The 19,921-nt window shown below is 43.4% G+C and overlaps 1 protein-coding gene and 1 long non-coding RNA gene across 2 annotated transcripts in view; one reads left to right on the top strand and one right to left on the bottom strand.

Annotated features, from left to right (window-relative positions):
- Nucleotides 1-19,921, top strand: part of LOC149444948 (rap1 GTPase-activating protein 1-like) — a 159,462-nt gene that overhangs the window by 34,021 nt on the left and 105,520 nt on the right. Inside the window, exons 6-7 of the mRNA XM_089654347.1 lie at nt 1,825-2,007; nt 16,405-16,502. Coding sequence (XP_089510473.1) covers nt 1,825-2,007; nt 16,405-16,502 — 281 coding nt within the window. The remainder of the gene's footprint in view (nt 1-1,824; nt 2,008-16,404; nt 16,503-19,921) is intronic.
- LOC149444949 (uncharacterized) lies at nt 13,214-14,866 on the bottom strand. The gene is made up of 2 exons (XR_016306500.1): nt 14,709-14,866; nt 13,214-13,811 (listed from the first exon to the last, which is right to left on the bottom strand). It is a non-coding gene; the product is annotated as an uncharacterized LOC149444949 (long non-coding RNA).

Below are 19,921 nucleotides of genomic sequence, written 5' to 3'. Positions count from 1 at the left end.
GGGAAGAGAGGGAGAATTATATATATATATACACACACACACTTATTGACTCTCTCGCTCTCTCATGGGGGGGCCAACATTTTTGTGTTGCCCAGGGAAGCACAAAGTCTAAATACACCACTGCATTTAGCCACTGTGGTGCTGCATTGACTATACTTTGATTAATTATGTGGGACACATAGGTCCTGTTTACGTCTGAGTGAGGTGGAAACATGTGCATGTCTGTCTGTTTGTGCCTGTGTTTAAATGCGCTAAAACATGTGATGCGTTTGCAATGCCATTATTTCTTAATGGGACTCCAAATGCAGGTATCAGTCATGTGTCCTGTCACACATTTTCCATGCAAAAAAGTGCACTTGGCAAGAAGCCAAAATTAGGTACTTGAGCAAATTTGGTGCATTTTGGCGCATTTCGCAGGCAGCCAATTCAACTCAATGGGCTGTCGAACGAAAAAAAAACGACAAACAAATGCTAAAACACGCATTGCAAAACACGTTGCTATGCTGACTGTAGATGTACATGTATCTGGAGGATCTACTGATATTTGGGTTTGTACAAGGTATCTACTGGGTCTGAGTACCAGCGCTTGGTCTCCAGTAGTTTGGATTACTTCAGATAACATTGACCATCAGAGGAAACATGTTTTTCTTTCTTTGTACAAGGTATTTTACTATTCCATGGTCAACCTTGTTGGCCTAAAACAATTGCTTAAAGTGAACCTGTGCATAGACTAAGCACACTAAAATATTTAGAGATTCTGAGCTAGCACTTTCAAACAAGTCCTTATTCACCTCTGCAGCTGCAGACATAGTGGAGAAGTTCATCTTCAATATTCACAACAGAAACATCAAAATCTTCGTTTTTTTCCCCTATTGCCAGTCAGCTGCACTCCTTCTTACTAAACACAGGAGGTCGGCAGCTCAGAATAGGCACTATCCAAAGAACGCTTTGCATTCTTTGATTGGATGAGGCAGAAAGGGGAGGCTGTGACATCATGCTCTCCACCGCATCCAATCAGAAAAAATTTTGCAACCTTTCAGAAAATACATAGAGTTTTCTGAATGGCGCTAGTACAGAGCAGACAACCTCCTGTATTCAGAATTCGGCAGGGCAGCCTCTCAAGGACCCGAAAGCTAGTGGAGATCACAGGGTTAGTGGTGTCTATACAGTGATTTCCAGCTTCCAGGAGCATCGGCCAGGTATGGTATATGCATAGTTACAGTGATCCAGGCTGGACAAATGTAACTCTGTATAATATAGCCATTCCTGGAATTCTTCTTTAACTTTCAAGATCTTTGATGCATTTTGAGAATGAATTACTTCACAGTACAAACAGTTAGAGAGGTGAGTGAGGACTTATTATTATTATACAGGATTTATATAGTGCCAACAGTTTGCTCAGCACTTTACAATATAAACTTGTGTTAAAGCTATTTTGCTATTTGTTAAGAACATGTAAATCCTACTTTTACTAACCATGGAACACATATGTGTGGTGGCCAAGGGGGTGGACCTTAAGGGCCACGTGTCACACAAATGCGTCCATGGTGGCTGAGGTTTCTGTGCTGATAGTGTGCACCCTGCCCGAACTGTCATTGACAGCTCCTGGTCTCTAGTTAGGATCAGAAACCGGCGGGATGGGCTTCCAATCATGTGACCATTGTGACAGCCCCCCACCTTAAGACCTAGTTAAGGGGTCATAGCGGATAGCAAGGCGTTAATGTCCATAGTCTGTTAACAGGTGCACTTTGATTTTTCAAAACTTGTGATTTTTCTATCATTATTTGTTATTTCTTGTTAAACTTGTGCAAATGTTGTCTGCAGGTACTAAGAAAAGGCCGCCCTTTCCCCCTTCTTATAGTGCCCCCCAGTGGTGGATACTGGATAGAGGGCACCAACCACTCCTTGTCTTCTCCTGAGCCCGACCTCTCCCCTCCATATGACAGACTGCGGATCCTCCAATCCGATCCCACAGCTCGATTCTACAGAAAGCACTTCATGGGCAAGGTACAACCATTTCATCCCTTGACTTTATTTTTTACACTATGAATGTATACAATATATTATGATTGTATTCAGGATGTGAGCAGATGGACAATGATAATCCACCACATATAAAAACCACCTAAAGGCTGAACTCCTGGATAAGAAAATCATCCTGAAGAATATATTTAAAAAAAATATTTAAAAAAAAATATATTTTTTTAATTTATTCTTTACATTTTTTATAACATATAAAAAAGTAATTTCATCATATATTTTTACGTATATTTGTAAGTGCTTTCCAAAAATGTAGACCTGTATTTTTAAAGACATACAGTATATTTGAAATGTATTTTTAAAAATATTTTTCATATATTTTGCAATAAAAACGCATCTCAACATTCAGTGTGTGTATATATATATATATATATATATATATATATATATATATTTATTGAAATATATTTTGAAATATATTGAATAAGGCCAAAATTGTAGCATTTCAAATATATGGCAATATATTTGGGAAGAATATTTTTTAAATATATTTCAAATATATTTTTCTTCCATGTGGAAGAATATAAAAACCACCTTAAGGCAGAATTCTAGGATCAGAAAATATTATCTAAGTCCGTTCATCCTGAAGAATTTTTTTTTTTTTTTTTTCAAGAAAATTTATTAAGGTTTAACAAGAAAGGACAAGGTAGGAAAAGTCAAAATGATGAGGCAGTTATGACATGAATATTACATCAAATGTATCGAGTCATAAAGGTTAGCTGATGGCAAATAGCACAAACTTAAAGAAATAGAAGCAGACATGAGAGACGTTTGAGGATTGCTGGAGAATAGAGCTTGCATAAGTAGGTGACGGAAAAAGAATACGTGAGAGTGATGAGTGCGTAGCTCTTATATAAAACAGAGGTGACACAGGCCGAGTGAATTTGCCCAACATTAACATGTCGAGGAAGGATCAGAAAAAAAAAGAAAGACCCGAGGATGTAAGAATTGGGAGTGTATAAAAGAATAGGAAAGCTGGAGAGTGAAGATAAAAGTATAGGGGGGGAAGAATCGTGAGCAGAGAAAGCAATCAGAATAGGTGGTATGAATGAGAACTGGTATGAAAAAAAAAAAAAAAATAATAGGTGAATGCGATTGCTAGGTTAAAGGAATAAGGGGGAGAGTGGAGGGTTACCCGGGGACCTGTCCGACCAGAATGAAAAAGAAAAAAAGTAGTAGAGAAGCTACAGAAAGGAAAATGGAGGCAGAAATCAGGACTTGTGGGTTCCGTCACAAGAGATATCTCGGAGAGTTCACATTCCAGATAACATAAGTGGGCCTATGGATAAAGAGGAGGAGAACAGTGGAGAAAAACATTGTACCATATACAGTTTAGCAATGCAAAAACGGTATAACCTAATCAAAAAGATGAATGACCCAATGCCGACGAGTTTACAGACTGATACATTGGGCGGTTCGAGCAACATGGATCTTGAAGAAAGAATGCCTGTTCACGTACGGATAGAGAACCTGTGATATAGGAAGTCCATTTGCCTAGGTATTGAGACTCCTTAGAGGAAGTCGGAGACATTATTAAATTTAGTTTGTCAAGACGTAGAAGGAAGTTGAGTTCCTGCTTAATGTCAGCCAAGGATGGAAGGCAGTTGGAGATCCACTTCGGAAGAATAGCCCGTCTTGCTATAAGTAGACATGAGGATATCCAGGCTTTGTTGTTCCTGAAGGACGACGTTTGAGATGAGAAGAGGCCAATGACCGGTTGTTCCAGGAAGCCAAAGAGGAGTGGTAACGGGTGGATAGGTAATCGGAAAGAAGTAATGACATGTATGAAGTTAACCACTTGTTTCCAGAATGCCGCAATGGCTGGACAAAGCCAGAGTCTGTGTTTTAATGACGGAGATTGACTACCGCATAGAGGGCAGGCTGAGAGAGCCGGATCGTTTTTAGAGTAGATGCATGGCATATAGGCACGGTGAAGAATCTTTAGCTGTTGCTCACGCCAAAATTCGTTGTGGTTGAAGGCACAGGTGGAGTTAAAGCCTGAGAGCAGCTGTTCCGCTGTCAAGCTATTATCGAACGCCTTGATCCAGGATTTCACTGCATTGAAGGATTCGAAAGGTTTGGCGCACAGAAGGTTTAGAGGTCTGTAGATGTTTGCTATTTTATATTTTCGAGAGTTTGCCAAGACATCAATAAACGTCGACTGAAATCTAATTGCTTTATTAGGCACAACGGAGTTGACAAAGTTCCTTACTTGAAGAATGTAGAAGAAGTGGTGTGCTGGTAGTCCATAAGTTTGAAGGATGCTGTTGAGAGGTTTCGGTGTACCCGTTGAAGTATCGTAGAGGTGTTGTATCAGGGTTAAATTCTGAGCTGTCCAGGTACCATAGGCATCATGTAATTGCGGAGGGGTAAATGAAGGATTACGATGAATAGGGAGAAAGCGAGAGAGCCACGGAGAAACCCCCAATTTGCGCCTGACCTCCCTCCAAGTGCTAAGGGTGTCACGAAAGAGTGTGTTATGTTTTAGATGCGCTGGCAAGGAATTAACATTGGAGTGCAATAGGGCCGAGAGGTCATAAAGGCAATGCTAGGGCCGATTCAATGCGGAAATTAGAGTACTGGGAGGAGTGGGTGAGCCAGTCCAGACTTATACGTAGAAGACATGACAGGTTGTAAGCTCGAACATTTGGAAGGCCAGAGCCTCCCTCACTACGTGGTAGAAATAGTTTGGCAAGTGCTATGCGAGGACGTTTGCCTTTCCAAAGAAAATTGGAAATTGCCCGATTCAATCTCGTTATGTCACTATGTCGTAGTAGAAGGGGTATGGTTTGAAGTGGGTAAAGAAGCTTTGGGAAGCACACCATCTTAAAGAGGTGAGATCTCCCCAAAAGAGACAATGGTAAATCCTTCCACATTTCCAACTTCCCAATAATTTTAGCAAGGACAGGTGTGTAGTTTAGTGTGCACAGAGACGAAGCGGACTTCCCTATCTTAATGCCTAGATAAGTGATACACCTGTTAGCGATTTTGAATACTGAAGTCTGCGACCATTTCGGGGGGCGTGCGTGGAATAGCGGAAGCACCTCACTTTTAGAGAAATTTATGCGAAGCCCTGAACAAAAGCGGAAGGAAGAAAAAATATGTTGAATATAGGGTAAGTCGAGGGACGGGTGCGAGGTAAAAATTAAAATGTCATCAGCGAACAGGGCAAGTCTCAACTCCTGATCCCCAATGGTGATGCCATGAAGGTTTGAATGGAATAATAAGAATCGTGCTAGAGGTTAAAAAGTTAAAAAGTAACGGGGAAAGCGGGCATCCCTGTCTAGTGCCTTTGTGAAGCGCGATGGGATTGGATATGTGACCCGCTGCAATAACTTGGGCTGAAGGGGATGAATACATGGCTTGAATCACATGTAGAAAAGAACCATCAAATCCAAATCTCCGTAATGTTAAGAAAAGCCATTCGAAGTTAACGTTATCGAATGCCTTTTCGGCGTCTAAGGAAATGATAGCCGCATCATGGGGTGTGCCGGTCGAGGTTTGGCTCAAAACAGAGATCACTTTGCGGATATTCGACGTTGCCGAGCGCCCCTGCACAAATCCCGCTTGTGAGGGATGAATGAGATCTGGCAATATTGTTGCAAGGCGTGATGCTATAATTTTGGACATGAGTTTCGCGTCGAGGTTTAGCAAGGATATCGGCCGATATGAACCCGGTTCCGTCGGATCTTTGTCTTTTTTTGCAATCAGTTTGATATGTGCTTGAAGACCTGAGGGGAGATAGTTCCCTCCCAACTGAATACCTTGAAAAACCGATTGCAATGTAGGGGAGAGAGTATCAGACATGAGTTTGTAAAACTCGGCTGTGTAGCCATCAGGTCCCGGGGCTTTACCAGTCGTGAGCGATTTTATAGCTTGGGATATATCTGACTGAGTGATGGGAGCATTCAAAGCTTGGAGTGTAGCAGAGTCTATCTGTGGCAGCTGGATGAGGTCCAGAAAAGAGGTGGCTTTGCTAGTGTCTATTGGGTCCGAGCCGTACAGGGTTTGGTAGAAATTTTCTAAAATGGAAATAATATCTAAGGGGTCGCCTTGCAACATTCCCTGTGCATCTTTCAACGCTGTAATGAGAGTGGGAGTGAACGGTTTTTTGCAGAGCCTAGCTAGCAGCTTGCCCGGTTTATTGCCGAATTTATGGTAACGGAGGTCAATATGCGATTTATGCACGGCTTCCTGGGCCGCTGCCCAAGTGTCAAAATGTTGCTTGGCCTCCGCCCATGCTTTCCTATTTTCATGGGAGTTGAGACTTGCCATGTCCCTCTGTGCCTGTTGGAGACGCAGGCTCGCTGTTGTGTAGTTACGAAGAAGATTTTTCTTATACGTGGAAGTGAACGCTATGATTCGACCTCGTAGGACCGCCTTGCCCGTCTCCCAAAAGAGGTTAGGGTTTGTTCGATGTTGTGCGTTTGTGTCGCAGAACTCATCCCAGGCAGTGTTCAAAGCCCAGAGTAGGTCCCGATTGTTTGCTAGGAAGGACGGGAAACGCCAAGTGCGCGAACGATGATTATGTTGTGCCTGCTGAATGGAGACTGAAATCGGGGAGTGATCAGAAATCGCTATATCGTGTATATCGGAGTCCCTAACGCTTTGTAGTGAGTAAGAGTTGACAAGGAAGTAATCAATTCTGGACAAAGTATGATGGACAGGGGAGTAAAAAGTAAAATCTCTACCATCTGGATGGGTCAGACGCCAAACGTCCGTAAGTTGTAGCGCTTCTGTAAAGTCAGACAATAGTGAGTGACTTGGGGAGAGAGCGGAAGGAGGAGGGCAACTAGGGAAGTCTGGTTTCAATTTGTCTTCCTGAGTGTTCATACATTGGTTGAAATCTCCTCCTAACACCAGTGGAAGGTGCGTAAAATGTGACAGTTTTGAGGACAGATCTTGGAAGAACGGTTTAGGTGCAGAATTTGGTGCATAAACGTTGGCTAAGACTAGAGGAGAGGAATCCAAGTTAATGTGTACAGCAACGTACCGCCCCTCCTCATCCGTAACTAGCGATCTAATGTCTGGGGTGAGGCGTTTATGTATGAGGATAAGCACCCCCGCCTTGCGGTTGTTTGTAGGTGAGCCCAGTACCTGGCCGACCCATAGTTTTTTCATGCGCGAAAAATCTGATTGGCTTAAATGAGTTTCTTGGAGAAACGCAATATCCGCTTTCAAGCGTTTGAGATGGCGTAGAATGGCCATACGTTTATGGGGTGATCTCAGACCCTTTACATTCCATGAAACTACATGAAGCATGTGGATATAGGCCAAGGGGTGTTCAGCAATGAAGTAGGAGCTCTGTAAGGTGGTAACTCAACGTGTTCCTTTCTAAGATTCCCGATCGCTCGTTGCATTGTTAAAGGTTGGCACAGCATGGGGTCTCCGGGCATATGGATAGTGAAATGGGAAAAGCGACAGAAAGAGGAGGGGGAAGGGGAAAAAACATCTGTCAGAATGACCCAACAGGGGTCAAATACAGACAAAAAATTAACAAACAGCATAAGTTTCATGGACTTCACATTATTCCGCATGATATCTTTGCTCCTTAACCTGCGTTACCGGAGGAGGTAAGATGTAAAACCTGCACCGAAGGGCAGCCTTGTCTATCAGCAAACGGGAAGAGAAGGGAGGCCCCAAAATATTGTGCGGTTCGGCAGCACCTGTGGGTGAGATGCAGCCCGTGCTCAACATCGGCACAGCAGTCAAGAAGAAAAGTAATTGCGCCATAACATTGTGAGCGGATATAAAAACGAGCCAAAGAACCTTAGGTGTATCTAAACAGAACGGAGCATGTAGGTAGCCACAAAATAAGACAGAGGAGTACCATTACATGAATCAATAACCGCGAAAACGTGAACCTGCAGGGAAAATTATCAGCGGGAATTAAGACGGCCTATGTTTTGCCGGTGAGAAGTTGATGCGTTGGCGCTTAGGCGGCTCTTTTCGAGGACTGCGTTGGTCTCTCGGACCGGGGTCACGTGGTGACTGCTGTATTTGTCGAGGGCCCAGGTTGTCGGTTAAATTCTGCAGGAACAAAAGGGCTTCCTCTGGGTGTGTGTACGATTTGGGTTCCCCTGTGGGCGTGGTGAAGCGTAGTGTGGCAGGATATGCCAGAGTGAATTTGACCCCCTTTTGAAACAGTATGGCACAAATTGATTGAAACGCTTTTCTTTTGCGGGAAACTTCTTGGGAATAATCTGCAAAAAGTAAAAGCTTATGCCCATCCAGCTGTAGGGAACGTGAATTACGGAATGAATTTAGTATAGCAAGCCGGTCCGCGTAATTGAGATATTTGACAATTATTGAGCGTGGCGTACGTCTATCATTGGAAGGTGCGCCTAGGCGGTGAGCCCTTTCGACCTGGCATGGTGTCAGTATGCCTAGTGCAGCAGGTATACGTTTAGAGCAGATTTCAGCTAGCAAGCCCGAATTATAGGATTCTGGGAGACCCACTACGCGTAAATTGTTTCTACGTGACCGATTTTCTAAGTCATCCAGTTTGTCCAGAATACTTTGTTGCTCACGTTTAGATTGTGTAACTCCTGCCTGCATAGCTTGAAATTCATCCTCCAAATCAGAGAGGCGGTGTTCTACATCTGAAATGCGCTTTACGTTTTCGCCGAGATCCCTTCTAAGTTGTTCTATGCCTTGGGTCACAGCCCTATCCACAGCCTGTGTAATGGTAGGCAATAGTAGAGAGGCAACGGCTTGTGCAATTTTTTCATAGCCTTGCTGATCTGTAGGACTACAGGTGCCCACAAGCCCCAGTGTGGGGGTATGGGGAGGTTGTGGTTCCCTCCTACCTGATCCATGGTCTGTCCCTGGCTGTGTGTCCATCTCCACATTACTGCTGTCCGCCCTGGGACCTGTGGTGCCACTGCTGCAGCCGCCCACAGCAGCGTGTTCGGCGGCCATCTTGGCTGCAGGAGAGGGAGAGACATCCCTCCCAGGAATCGCGGCGGGATCGTGGCCGGGTGCCGCCGGTTTCAGGTACCGATCCATGGGGATCGGGTAGTGGGTCAACAGGGGGCACCTCTGTGCCTAATGCTGAGGCTCTCTGGTGCAGGAAGCGGGCGTTATATGCCGGGGTATGCCGGAGCCGCGGGATACCGCCCCTGCTACATGCGGCGCCGGAACCGGAAGTCAAGAATTTATTTTAAAAAAATATATAATTAAAAATATATATACAGTATTTTTAGATTTTTTTAACATATAAAAAAGTCATTTTAACATTTAAACGTTTACATATATTTGTAAATGCATTCCGAAAATGTAGATTTGTATTTTTAAAGACATACAGTATATTTGAAATGTATTTTTAAAAATATTTTTCCTAGTTTTTCTAATAAAAACGCATCTCAACATTCAGTATATATATATATATTTATTGAAATATATTTTGAAATATATTGAATAAGGCCAAAATTGTAGCATTTCAAATATATGGCAATATATTTGGGAAGAATATTTTTAAAATATATTTCAAATATATTTTTCTTCCATGTGGAAGAATATAAAAAACACCTTAAGGCTGAACTCCTGGATCAGAAAATGTTATCTAAGTCCGTTCATCCTGAAGAATTTATTTTAAAAAAATATATAATTAAAAATATTTTTTTTTTTAGATTTTTTTTAACATATAAAAAAGTCATTTTAACATTTTAATTTTTGCATATACTTGTAAATGCATTCCGAAAATGTAGATTTGTTTTTTTAAAGACATACAGTATATTTGAAATGTATTTTTAAAAATATTTTTCCTAGTTTTTCTAATAAAAACGCATTTCAACATGCAGTATATATTATATTCCTAGATTGTAAGCTCGAAAGAGCAGGGCCCTCAATCCCCTCATGTTTTGCATTGTATTGGTATTGTTCTGTCACATGTTCTGTCCCCCTTTGTAATGTACAGCGCTGAGCGAACTATTGGCGCTTTATAAATACTGTATAATAATAATAATAATAATATATATATATATTGAAATATATTTTTTAATATATTGAATACGGCCAAAATTGTAGCATTTCAAATATATGGCAATATATTTGGGATGAATAATTTTAAAATATATTTCAAATATATTTTTCTTCCATGTGGGTTTCCTCCAGATCTGTGCAGTAATCCAGAGCAGGGGCGGACTGACCATTTGGAAACTCGGGCGCTGCCCGAGGGCCCGGGGTCAGTAGGGGGCCCCATGAGATGCCCCTGGTACCTTTTTCATAGGCTTTTTTGAGTTTGGGCAAGGACACAGGGGCCCCATGATCCCCTATTGCCCAGGGGCACCATGAGTTGTCAGTCCGCCCCTGATCCAGAGTGACACATTTCCTGTAATAAAGACCACTCACTGCTGCCCTCTCTCCTTGTGCAGGGGGACTGGTCTTGTCTCTGCCCCCTCATGTAGTTTTTTATAGGTAGCCTGTAGTGGGTGCAGCCTGCTGGGCCCCTCCCACTTCTCTTCTCTTTGTACAGGCTATGTACAGCACAATGATGATGTCACTGCTACCTTTATAAGATAATATCTGGGTTTATAAAGACATTTGGTGCACACAAAGTGGATTTATATCATTCTCGTGGCTGCTGAGGAATATATTTGAATACAACTTTTTTGTGCCGCGGGTTCTACTTCAAAGAGATTGTCATGTGAAAAATTCAAACAGCTGCAGAAATGCAATGGGGTTAATTTACTAAATCTGGAGAGTGCAAAATCTAGTGCAGCTCTGCATAGAAACCAATCAGCTTCCAGGTTTTAGTCCTCATGCACACGGGATGTTTTTACAGCGGCTGCTTTTGGCTTTTGACATTTTTTTCTACAGCCAGTAAACCCCCCAGCATGTAATCCTATGTGTCCATCCCCGGCATGTTATCCTAGGTGTCCATCCCCGGCATGTTATCCTATGTGTCCATCCCCGGCATGTTATCCTATGTGTCCATCCCCGGCATGTTATCCTACGTGTCCATCCCCGGCATGTTATCCTACGTGTCCATCCCCGGCATGTTATCCTACGTGTCCATCCCCGGCATGTTATCCTACGTGTCCATCCCCGGCATGTTATCCTACGTGTCCATCCCCGGCATGTTATCCTACGTGTCCATCCCCGGCATGTTATCCTACGTGTCCATCCCCGGCATGTTATCCTGTGTGTCCATCCCCAGCGTGTTATCCTATGTGTCCATCCCCGGCATGTTATCCTACGTGTCCATCCCCGGCATGTTATCCTACGTGTCCATCCCCGGCATGTTATCCTATGTGTCCATCCCCGGCATGTTATCCTACGTGTCCATCCCCGGCATGTTATCCTACGTGTCCATCCCCGGCATGTTATCCTACGTGTCCATCCCCGGCATGTTCTCCTAGGTGTCCATCCCCGGCATGTTATCCTATGTGTCCATCCCCGGCATGTTATCCTATGTGTCCATCCCCGGCATGTTATCCTACGTGTCCATCCCCGGCATGTTATCCTACGTGTCCATCCCCGGCATGTTATCCTACGTGTCCATCCCCGGCATGTTATCCTACGTGTCCATCCCCGGCATGTTATCCTACGTGTCCATCCCCGGCATGTTATCCTACGTGTCCATCCCCGGCATGTTATCCTACGTGTCCATCCCCGGCATGTTATCCTACGTGTCCATCCCCGGCATGTTATCCTGTGTGTCCATCCCCAGCATGTTATCCTATGTGTCCATCCCCGGCATGTTATCCTACGTGTCCATCCCCGGCATGTTATCCTACGTGTCCATCCCCGGCATGTTATCCTATGTGTCCATCCCCGGCATGTTATCCTACGTGTCCATCCCCGGCATGTTATCCTACGTGTCCATCCCCGGCATGTTATCCTACGTGTCCATCCCCGGCATGTTCTCCTAGGTGTCCATCCCCGGCATGTTATCCTATGTGTCCATCCCCGGCATGTTATCCTATGTATCCATCCCCGGCATGTTATCCTACGTGTCCATCCCCGGCATGTTATCCTACGTGTCCATCCCCGGCATGTTATCCTACGTGTCCATCCCCGGCATGTTCTCCTAGGTGTCCATCCCCGGCATGTTATCCTATGTGTCCATCCCCGGCATGTTATCCTACGTGTCCATCCCTGGCATGTTATCCTACGTGTCCATCCCCGGCATGTTATCCTACGTGTCCATCTCCGGCATGTTATCCTAGGTGTCCATCCCCGGCATGTTATCCTACGTGTCCATCCCCGGCATGTTATCCTACGTGTCCATCCCCGGCATGTTATCCTGTGTGTCCATCCCCAGCGTGTTATCCTATGTGTCCATCCCCGGCATGTTATCCTACGTGTCCATCTCGGCATGTTATCCTACGTGTCCATCCCCGGCATGTTATCCTATGTGTCCATCCCCAGCGTGTTAGGAGTCAGCCTCGGACCATCACCTTCTGCAATTAAGGTATATTAAAGCCAACATTTTTTTTCAATTTGGATACCTTTTCATAGGCTTTTTTGAGTTTGGGCAAGGACACAGGGGCCCCATGATCCCCTATTGCCCGGGGGCCCCATGAGTTGTCAGTCCGCCCCTGGGTGTGAGCAAAACCACTATCACTATTGATTTCGTATGACAACCACATTTACCTGTGCTGGAGTATCCATCTGGGGTGACCATACACCGCATTCAGCCATGAACACTTAGATAAGATGATGTACAATAAAAGTCATGAGACATTTAAACTGTTTCCTAACATTTTAATAAAAACAGAGGTCTCAGTTGCATACATTTGCAAATATCTATGCGTGCCAAATCAGAACACCATGGTGTCCACTCACTGAGAGTTCTGGCATTGACGTATATAACAAACTTAGCTCCTCTTTCCCAATTTTGCACCAAACTGAGCAAAAAGAGAAAATGATAATAATAGTCTATAATCCGCTAGTAAGGACCATGTAATAGCACCTTGGCCTCACTAGTGGGGACTAACGCCCCGTATCTAAACCTTTAATAAAATCAGAGCTCTCAGGTGCATACATTTGCAAATATATGAGTAAGCCACACGCCACGCCAAGGCGCCTCTGTATTGTGCGGTCCTAGTCTTATATAGAAAATCATCACATGGGAGACGTATAGCAACGAATTAAGTGAGAACATTGCGCGGTCATGCAACACTGCACCCAAATGAAATTTACATCCCTTTTTTCCCACAAATTGAGCTTTCTTTCAGTGATTTTTTTTTATTTTTTGCACTATAAAAAAATAAAAAATCAAATTTCATCATATATTTAGGCCAAAATGTATTCTGCTCCATCCCAAAAGATCCCAATACGTGTAAATTAATGGGTTTACGTGAACATTATAGCATTTACAAATGGCGGTATATACAGTAAATTTTATTTTTATTTTTTTATACTAGTAATGGCGGCGATCAGCGACTTATAGCGGGACTGCGGTGGGCATTCTGACATTGGGGGGAACTGACTTGGTGTCACTGACATCCCTGTGACACCAATATAGTGATCAGTGCTAATAAAAAGCACTGACACTGTACTAATGGCACTGGGCAGGAAGGGGTTAACATCTGGGGCGATCAAAGGGTTAACTGTGTGTGTTTTACTAGGGAGACATGCTGCTGTGTATCGCTGTGCTGTGCAGAGAATTACATGGGAGACATATAGCAACAAATTAAGTGAGAACAAGTCATTGCGCGGTCATGCAACGCTGCACCCAAATGAAATGTACGTCCTTTTCTTCCCCGCAAATAGAGCTTTCTTTCTGTGGTATTTGATCACCTCTGCGGTTTTTATTTTTTGCGCTATAAAAGAAAAACGACAATTTTGAGAAAAAAACTATATTTTTGACTTTTTGCTATTAAACATGTCTAGTAAAAAATAAAAAAAAATCTAATTTCATCATAAATTTAGTCCAAAATGTATTCTGCTCTGTGTCTTTGCTAAAAAATCCCAGTAACTGAAAACGAATTGGTTTATGTGAAAGTCATAGCGTCTACAAATGGCGGTATATATAGTAGGATTTGTTATTTTTTTTATACTAGTAATGGCGGCGATCAGCGACTTATAGCGGGATTTCGGGACTGCGGCGGGCATTCTGACACTGGGGGGGGGTCTGACTGCTACTGACATCCCCAGTGACACCAATACAGTGATCAGTGCTAATAAAAATAAAAAGCACTGACACTGTACTAATGACACTGGACAGGAAGGGATTAACATCTGGGGCGATCAAAGGGTTAACTGTGTGCTGTTTTACTGTAAACACACTGCTTTGTATGGCTCTGCTATACACGTTGCTTCCTATGGGGGTACTCATGCAAGCTTACTCCTGAGCCCCGCTGCCTGCATCTATAGACACATACAGTAAGGTTGGCCTAGCCCACTGCTCCCTCGTTTTTGATTGGCAGCAGCAAGAGCCAATGGCTTCTGTTGCTGTCTCTCTGCCCTGTGAGGAGACAGAATGGAGAGAGCTGCTGCTCTCATGCACGGTGCTGGATCAATATTGGGCTCAGGTAAGTATAGAAGTAGGCTGGGGGGATCCTTGAAACAGAAAATGTTTTAAATTAATGAAGAAAATGAATTAAAGTAAAAACCCTTAAAATTTTAGAACCACTTTGAGGGATAATTGTACATTTATACAGTTATCCTTTATTCCCCAACACCCCACCTCAGTCCCCACCAAAACGTCCTATACTCACCTGTCCGCTCTCCTGGAAGAGCCACTCTACCCCACATATCCCGTGCTAATGATTCTCCAGGCTGGTCCTTTGTTTCTTTTGTGCATATGCAGAAAAATCCCATTCATTCCAAAGGAGAGGCTGTTTATTGATGGGACAAACAACAGACAGCTTGTAAAGCTACAACAGGGAACAAAAGGAAATCTCTCATAGGTTAGACTGCACCATCACAACAAATTAAAACACTTTGATGGAGCTATTTCAAGAAAATGCAGCATTATAGCCACTAGATGGAGCTGACGATCATAGGAAATACAAATATTAGACACCATACAGTGATTATTTGTGATCGCTGTGTGAATGGTTCAGAAAATTGCACGGTAATTTTTTTTTTTTCAATAAATAGAGTAATGTCAGAAATATAACTGACATTACTCTATTACAATTTGGTTGAGGTATTTCAAGAAAATGTATTTATTTATTTATTTCAGGTACTTATATAGTGCTGTCCATTTACACAGAGCTTTACATATATATTGTACATTCACATCAGTCCCTAACCCTCAAGGGGCGTACAATCTAAGGTTCCTAACTCACATTCATACATACACATACTAGGGACAATTTAGACAGGAGCCAATTTACCTACCAGCATATCTTTGGAGTGTGGGAGGAAACCGGAGTACCCGGAGGAAACCCACGCAAGCACAGGGAGAACAAGAAAATGCTGCATTATAGCCACTAGATGGAGCTGACGATCATAGGAAATACACATATTAGACACCATACAGTGATTATTTGTGATCACTGTGTGAATGGTTCAGGAAATTGCATGGTAATTTTTTTTTTCTATAAATAGAGTAAAGTCAGAAATATAACTGACATTACTCTTTTACAATTTGGTTGCGGTATTTCAAGAAAATGTATTTATTTATTTATTTCAAGTACTTATATAGCGCTGTCTGTTTACACATATATATTGTACATTCACATCAGTCCCTAATCCTCAAGGGGTGTACAATCTAAGGTCCCTAACTCACATTCATACACATACTAGGGACAATTTAGACAGGAGCCAATTAACCTACCCGCATGTCTTTGGAGTGTAGGAGGAAACAGGAGTACCCGGAGGAAACCCACACAGGCACAGGGAGAACAAGAAAATGCTGCATTATAGCCACTAGATGGAGCTGATGATCATAGGAAATACAAATATTAGACACCATACAGTTATTATTCGTGATCGCTGTGTAATTGGTTCAGGAAATGGCACGGCAAGTTTTATATATATATATATATATATATATATATATATATATATATATAAATAGAGTAATGTCAGAAATATAACTGACATTACTCTATTATAATTTGGTTGAGGTATTTCAAGAAAATGCTGCATTATAGCCACTAGATGGAGCTGACGATCATAGGAAATACACATATTAGACACCATACAGTGATTATTTGTGATCGCTGTGTGAATGGTTCAGGCAATTGTACAGCCAATTTTTTTTTTCTATAGAGTAATGTCAGAAATATAACTGGCGTCTAATTACCATCCCTCTTAGATTGTACGATCTAACGAGCAGGGCCCTCTGAGTCCTCCTGTATTCATGTGTATTGTGATCGCCCTTAGGTAGTAAAGTGCTGTGTAAACTGTTGGCGCTCTATAAATCCTGTATAATAATAATAATCATTGCTGATGGTCCATTAGGAACACTACAACTTCTGCGCCCAGGACCCCCGGCTCGGAGCCATCATCCTGTCTGCAAAGCTGGAGCAGAAAGCGGAGAGGCTGCGACTAATACTAAGGTAAGAGGTGCAGAATATGAAATGTCTAGAAGAGTCGATGTGACCACCTCTAATAATTCAGCCATGTTTGGATCCCGGCGTCCCAAATCACCCTCTAGCTTAGGAGTCCGCTAAAAGAAAAAAAAAATCAGTCAATGTAAAAGCATTCGACAAATCGGCGACCCAGCGAACAATAGCGCACCACAGCCGTGTAGTTTATTTTCTGTTATTGCACTCATAGTTGTATTGATAATGGCAAAGGTAAACTCATGAATTATACATCACCAATGTCCAGGGGTGGACTGACCATTTGGAAACTTGGGCACTGCCCGAGGGCCCGGGGTCAGTAGGGGGCCCCATGAGATGCCCCTGGTACCTTTTTCATAGGCTTTTTTTGAGTTTGGGCAAGGACACAGGGGCCCCATGATCCCCTATTGCCCAGGGGCCCCATGAGTTGTCAGTCCGCCCCTGCCAATGTCACAGCGATTCTTGCGTCTCAGCAGTTTTTGTGATAAATTATATTTAGGGGGAATATTTTAGGAAATTAATTCAGCATAAAACAGACGTCTGTATTTTTTCATATCTCTGTCTCCTCTAAATGACAAGTAAAGTCACTGAGCTAGTACAGTTTTAACTTTGCGTGTGTATGAAGGCTTTGAAAAACAGGTTTTAACGATGAACCACGGTATATTCATGTCTACGAGGTCAGCAGCTCATAAGCTTCTTTTAAGAATAAGCAATTGGAATGTAATAAGATATGCAGTAAGAGCAAAGAAAGAATATGTCTTTTATAAAGAAAATCATGTCTAATCTATAATATAGTTAGTTGGATAATTATTTCATAAGACGCACCTGACCATAAGACGCACCTAGGTTTTAGAGGAGGAAAACAAGAAAAAAAATATTCTGAACCAATGGACTGCAGACATAGTACAGGGGATGACCAGAGACTGCGGACACAGTACAGGGGATGACCAGAGACTGCGAACACAGTACAGGGGATGACCAGAGACTGCGGACACAGTGCAGGAGATGACCAGAGACTGCGGACACAGTGCAGGAGATGACCAGAGACTGCGGACACAGTACAGGGGATGACCAGAGACTGCGGACACAGTACAGGGGATGACCAGAGACTGCGTACACAATACAGGAGATGACCAGAGACTGCGAACACAGTACAGGGGATGACCAGAGACTGCGGACACAGTACAGGAGATGACCAGAGACTGCGGACACAGTGCAGGGAATGACCAGAGACTGCTGACACAGTGCAGGGAATGACCAGAGACTGCGGACACAGTGCAGGGAATGACCAGAGACTGCAGACACAGTGCAGGAGATGACCAGAGACTGCGGACACAGTGCAGGAGATGACCAGAGACTGCGGACACAGTACAGGAGATGACCAGAGACTGCGGACACAGTACAGGAGATGACCAGAGACTGCGGACACAGTGCAGGGAATGACCAGAGACTGCGGACACAGTGCAGGGAATGACCAGAGACTGCGGACACAGTGCAGGGAATGACCAGAGACTGCGGACACAGTGCAGGAGATGACCAGAGACTGCGGACACAGTGCAGGGAATGACCAGAGACTGTAGACAGTGCAGGGAATGACCAGAGACTGCAGACAGTGCAGGGGATGACCAGAGACTGCAGACAGTGCCGGGGATGACCAGAGACTGCAGACAGTGCCGGGGATGACCAGAGACTGCAGACAGTGCAGGGAATGACCAGAGACTGCTGACCTTTGGGGAGGGAGGGGGAGCGGGTACCTGAATTTGACAGGTACCCGCTCCCACTTCCGCGGAGTTATCCTTTTCTCTTCTTCCCGGGCCGGCTTCTGTGACAGCCGGGTGCCCACTGCGCATGTGCGAGGAGCGCTGCGCTTTGTGAATGGCCCGGCGCTTTCTGGGACCTGTCATGTGTCCCAGAAGACACCGGATCATTCACAAAGCGCAGCGCATGCGCAGTGGGCACCCGGCTGTCACAGAAGCCAGCGCGGGAAGACTGTGCAGCGCTGGAGCAAGGAACAGGTAAGGCCCTGCAGAAGAGAACAGCTGAGCGGCCGGCCCGGTATTCTGACATGGTGACGGCAGAAATACCGGACCGGCCGCTTTATATTCGCTCCATAAGACGCACTGACATTTTCCCCCCTTTTTTGGGGGGAAAAAAGTGCGTCTTATGGAGCGAAAAATACGGTAATTAATTTATTAGTTAGGAATAGTGTGTGATAAGTTTAATATCAATTATTGTTGGTTATATTTATGCATTTATGTGATCATTGTTGTTTCTAAAGATATGTGAAGCCATTGTATATCACGTATCATGTATTTCTGTCGTCTGAGAGGTTCGAAGATAACGTCACACTAAGAGGTATAAGTATAGAAGATGTACAAAAAAGGCTTTTACTTATTTAGCTCACACTGAATTAGGAAATAACTGTTTAATGGGTTGGTCTGGTAAAATATATATAAGATGTGCCTTAGAGATAGAGGGACACACACACTCACAGACACACATCCATACATTATACAGCTGACACGCACTGACATTTTTGTTTTCTTATGCAGGCCATAGACGGGTCGAAAATCGGCCGATTTTTCTTTAAAAAAATGAAAAATCGGTCATTCAAGCGGCCAACGTCACCAGCAATGGTAAAAAAAAATCGGACGATTTTCATCCCGTCTACAGCCGGCAAAAAGTGTCCCTGCAGAGAGCTCCACTATTTCTTTGACAGTTCCTTGACATTTATAGTGGTTGCAACATTGTATCTATTTGTATCCATTTAGGATACAGATGTTTTTATTCGGAAACAAATAGATACATTGTTGCAACCGCTGTAAATGTCAAGGAACTGTCAAAGAAATAGCGGAGCTCTCTGCAGGGACACTTTTTGCCGGACTGGAATTCCTCTTGTTCTTCATCCTCCTCTTCTTCATCCTCTTCTTCTTCTTCATCCTCTTCTTCTTCTTCTTCATCCTCTTCTTCATCCTCTTCTTCATCTTCTTCATCTTCTTCTTCATCCTCTTCTTCTTCATCCTCTTCTTCTTCCTCTTCTTCATCCTCTTCTGCATCCTCTTCTTCTTCCTCTTATTCCTCTTCTTCTTCATCCTCTTCTTCATCTTCCTCTTCTTCTTCATCCTCTTCTTCTTCTTCATCCTCTTCTTCATCCTCTTCTTCTTCTACTTCATCCTCTTCTTCTTCTTCCACTTCTTCTTCTTCCTCTTCTTCCTCATCCTCTTCTTCATCCTCTTCTTCTTCATCCTCTTCTTCTTCTTCCACTTCTTCTTCTTCATCCTCTTCTTCTTCTTCGTCCTCTTCTTCTTTTTCATCCTCTTCTCTTCCTCTTCTCCTTCTTCCTCTTCTTCTTCTTCTTCTTCATCCTCTTCTCTTCCCCTTCTCCTTCTTCCTCTTCTTCTTCATCCTCTTCT

The sequence above is a fragment of the Staurois parvus genome, unplaced genomic scaffold (assembly GCF_062004578.1).
Source record: "Staurois parvus isolate SC_StPar_1 unplaced genomic scaffold, SC_StPar_1.0 ptg000758l, whole genome shotgun sequence".
In the NCBI taxonomy this organism is placed as follows: domain Eukaryota; kingdom Metazoa; phylum Chordata; class Amphibia; order Anura; family Ranidae; genus Staurois; species Staurois parvus.
This window is presented reverse-complemented; position numbering and strand designations above follow the sequence as displayed.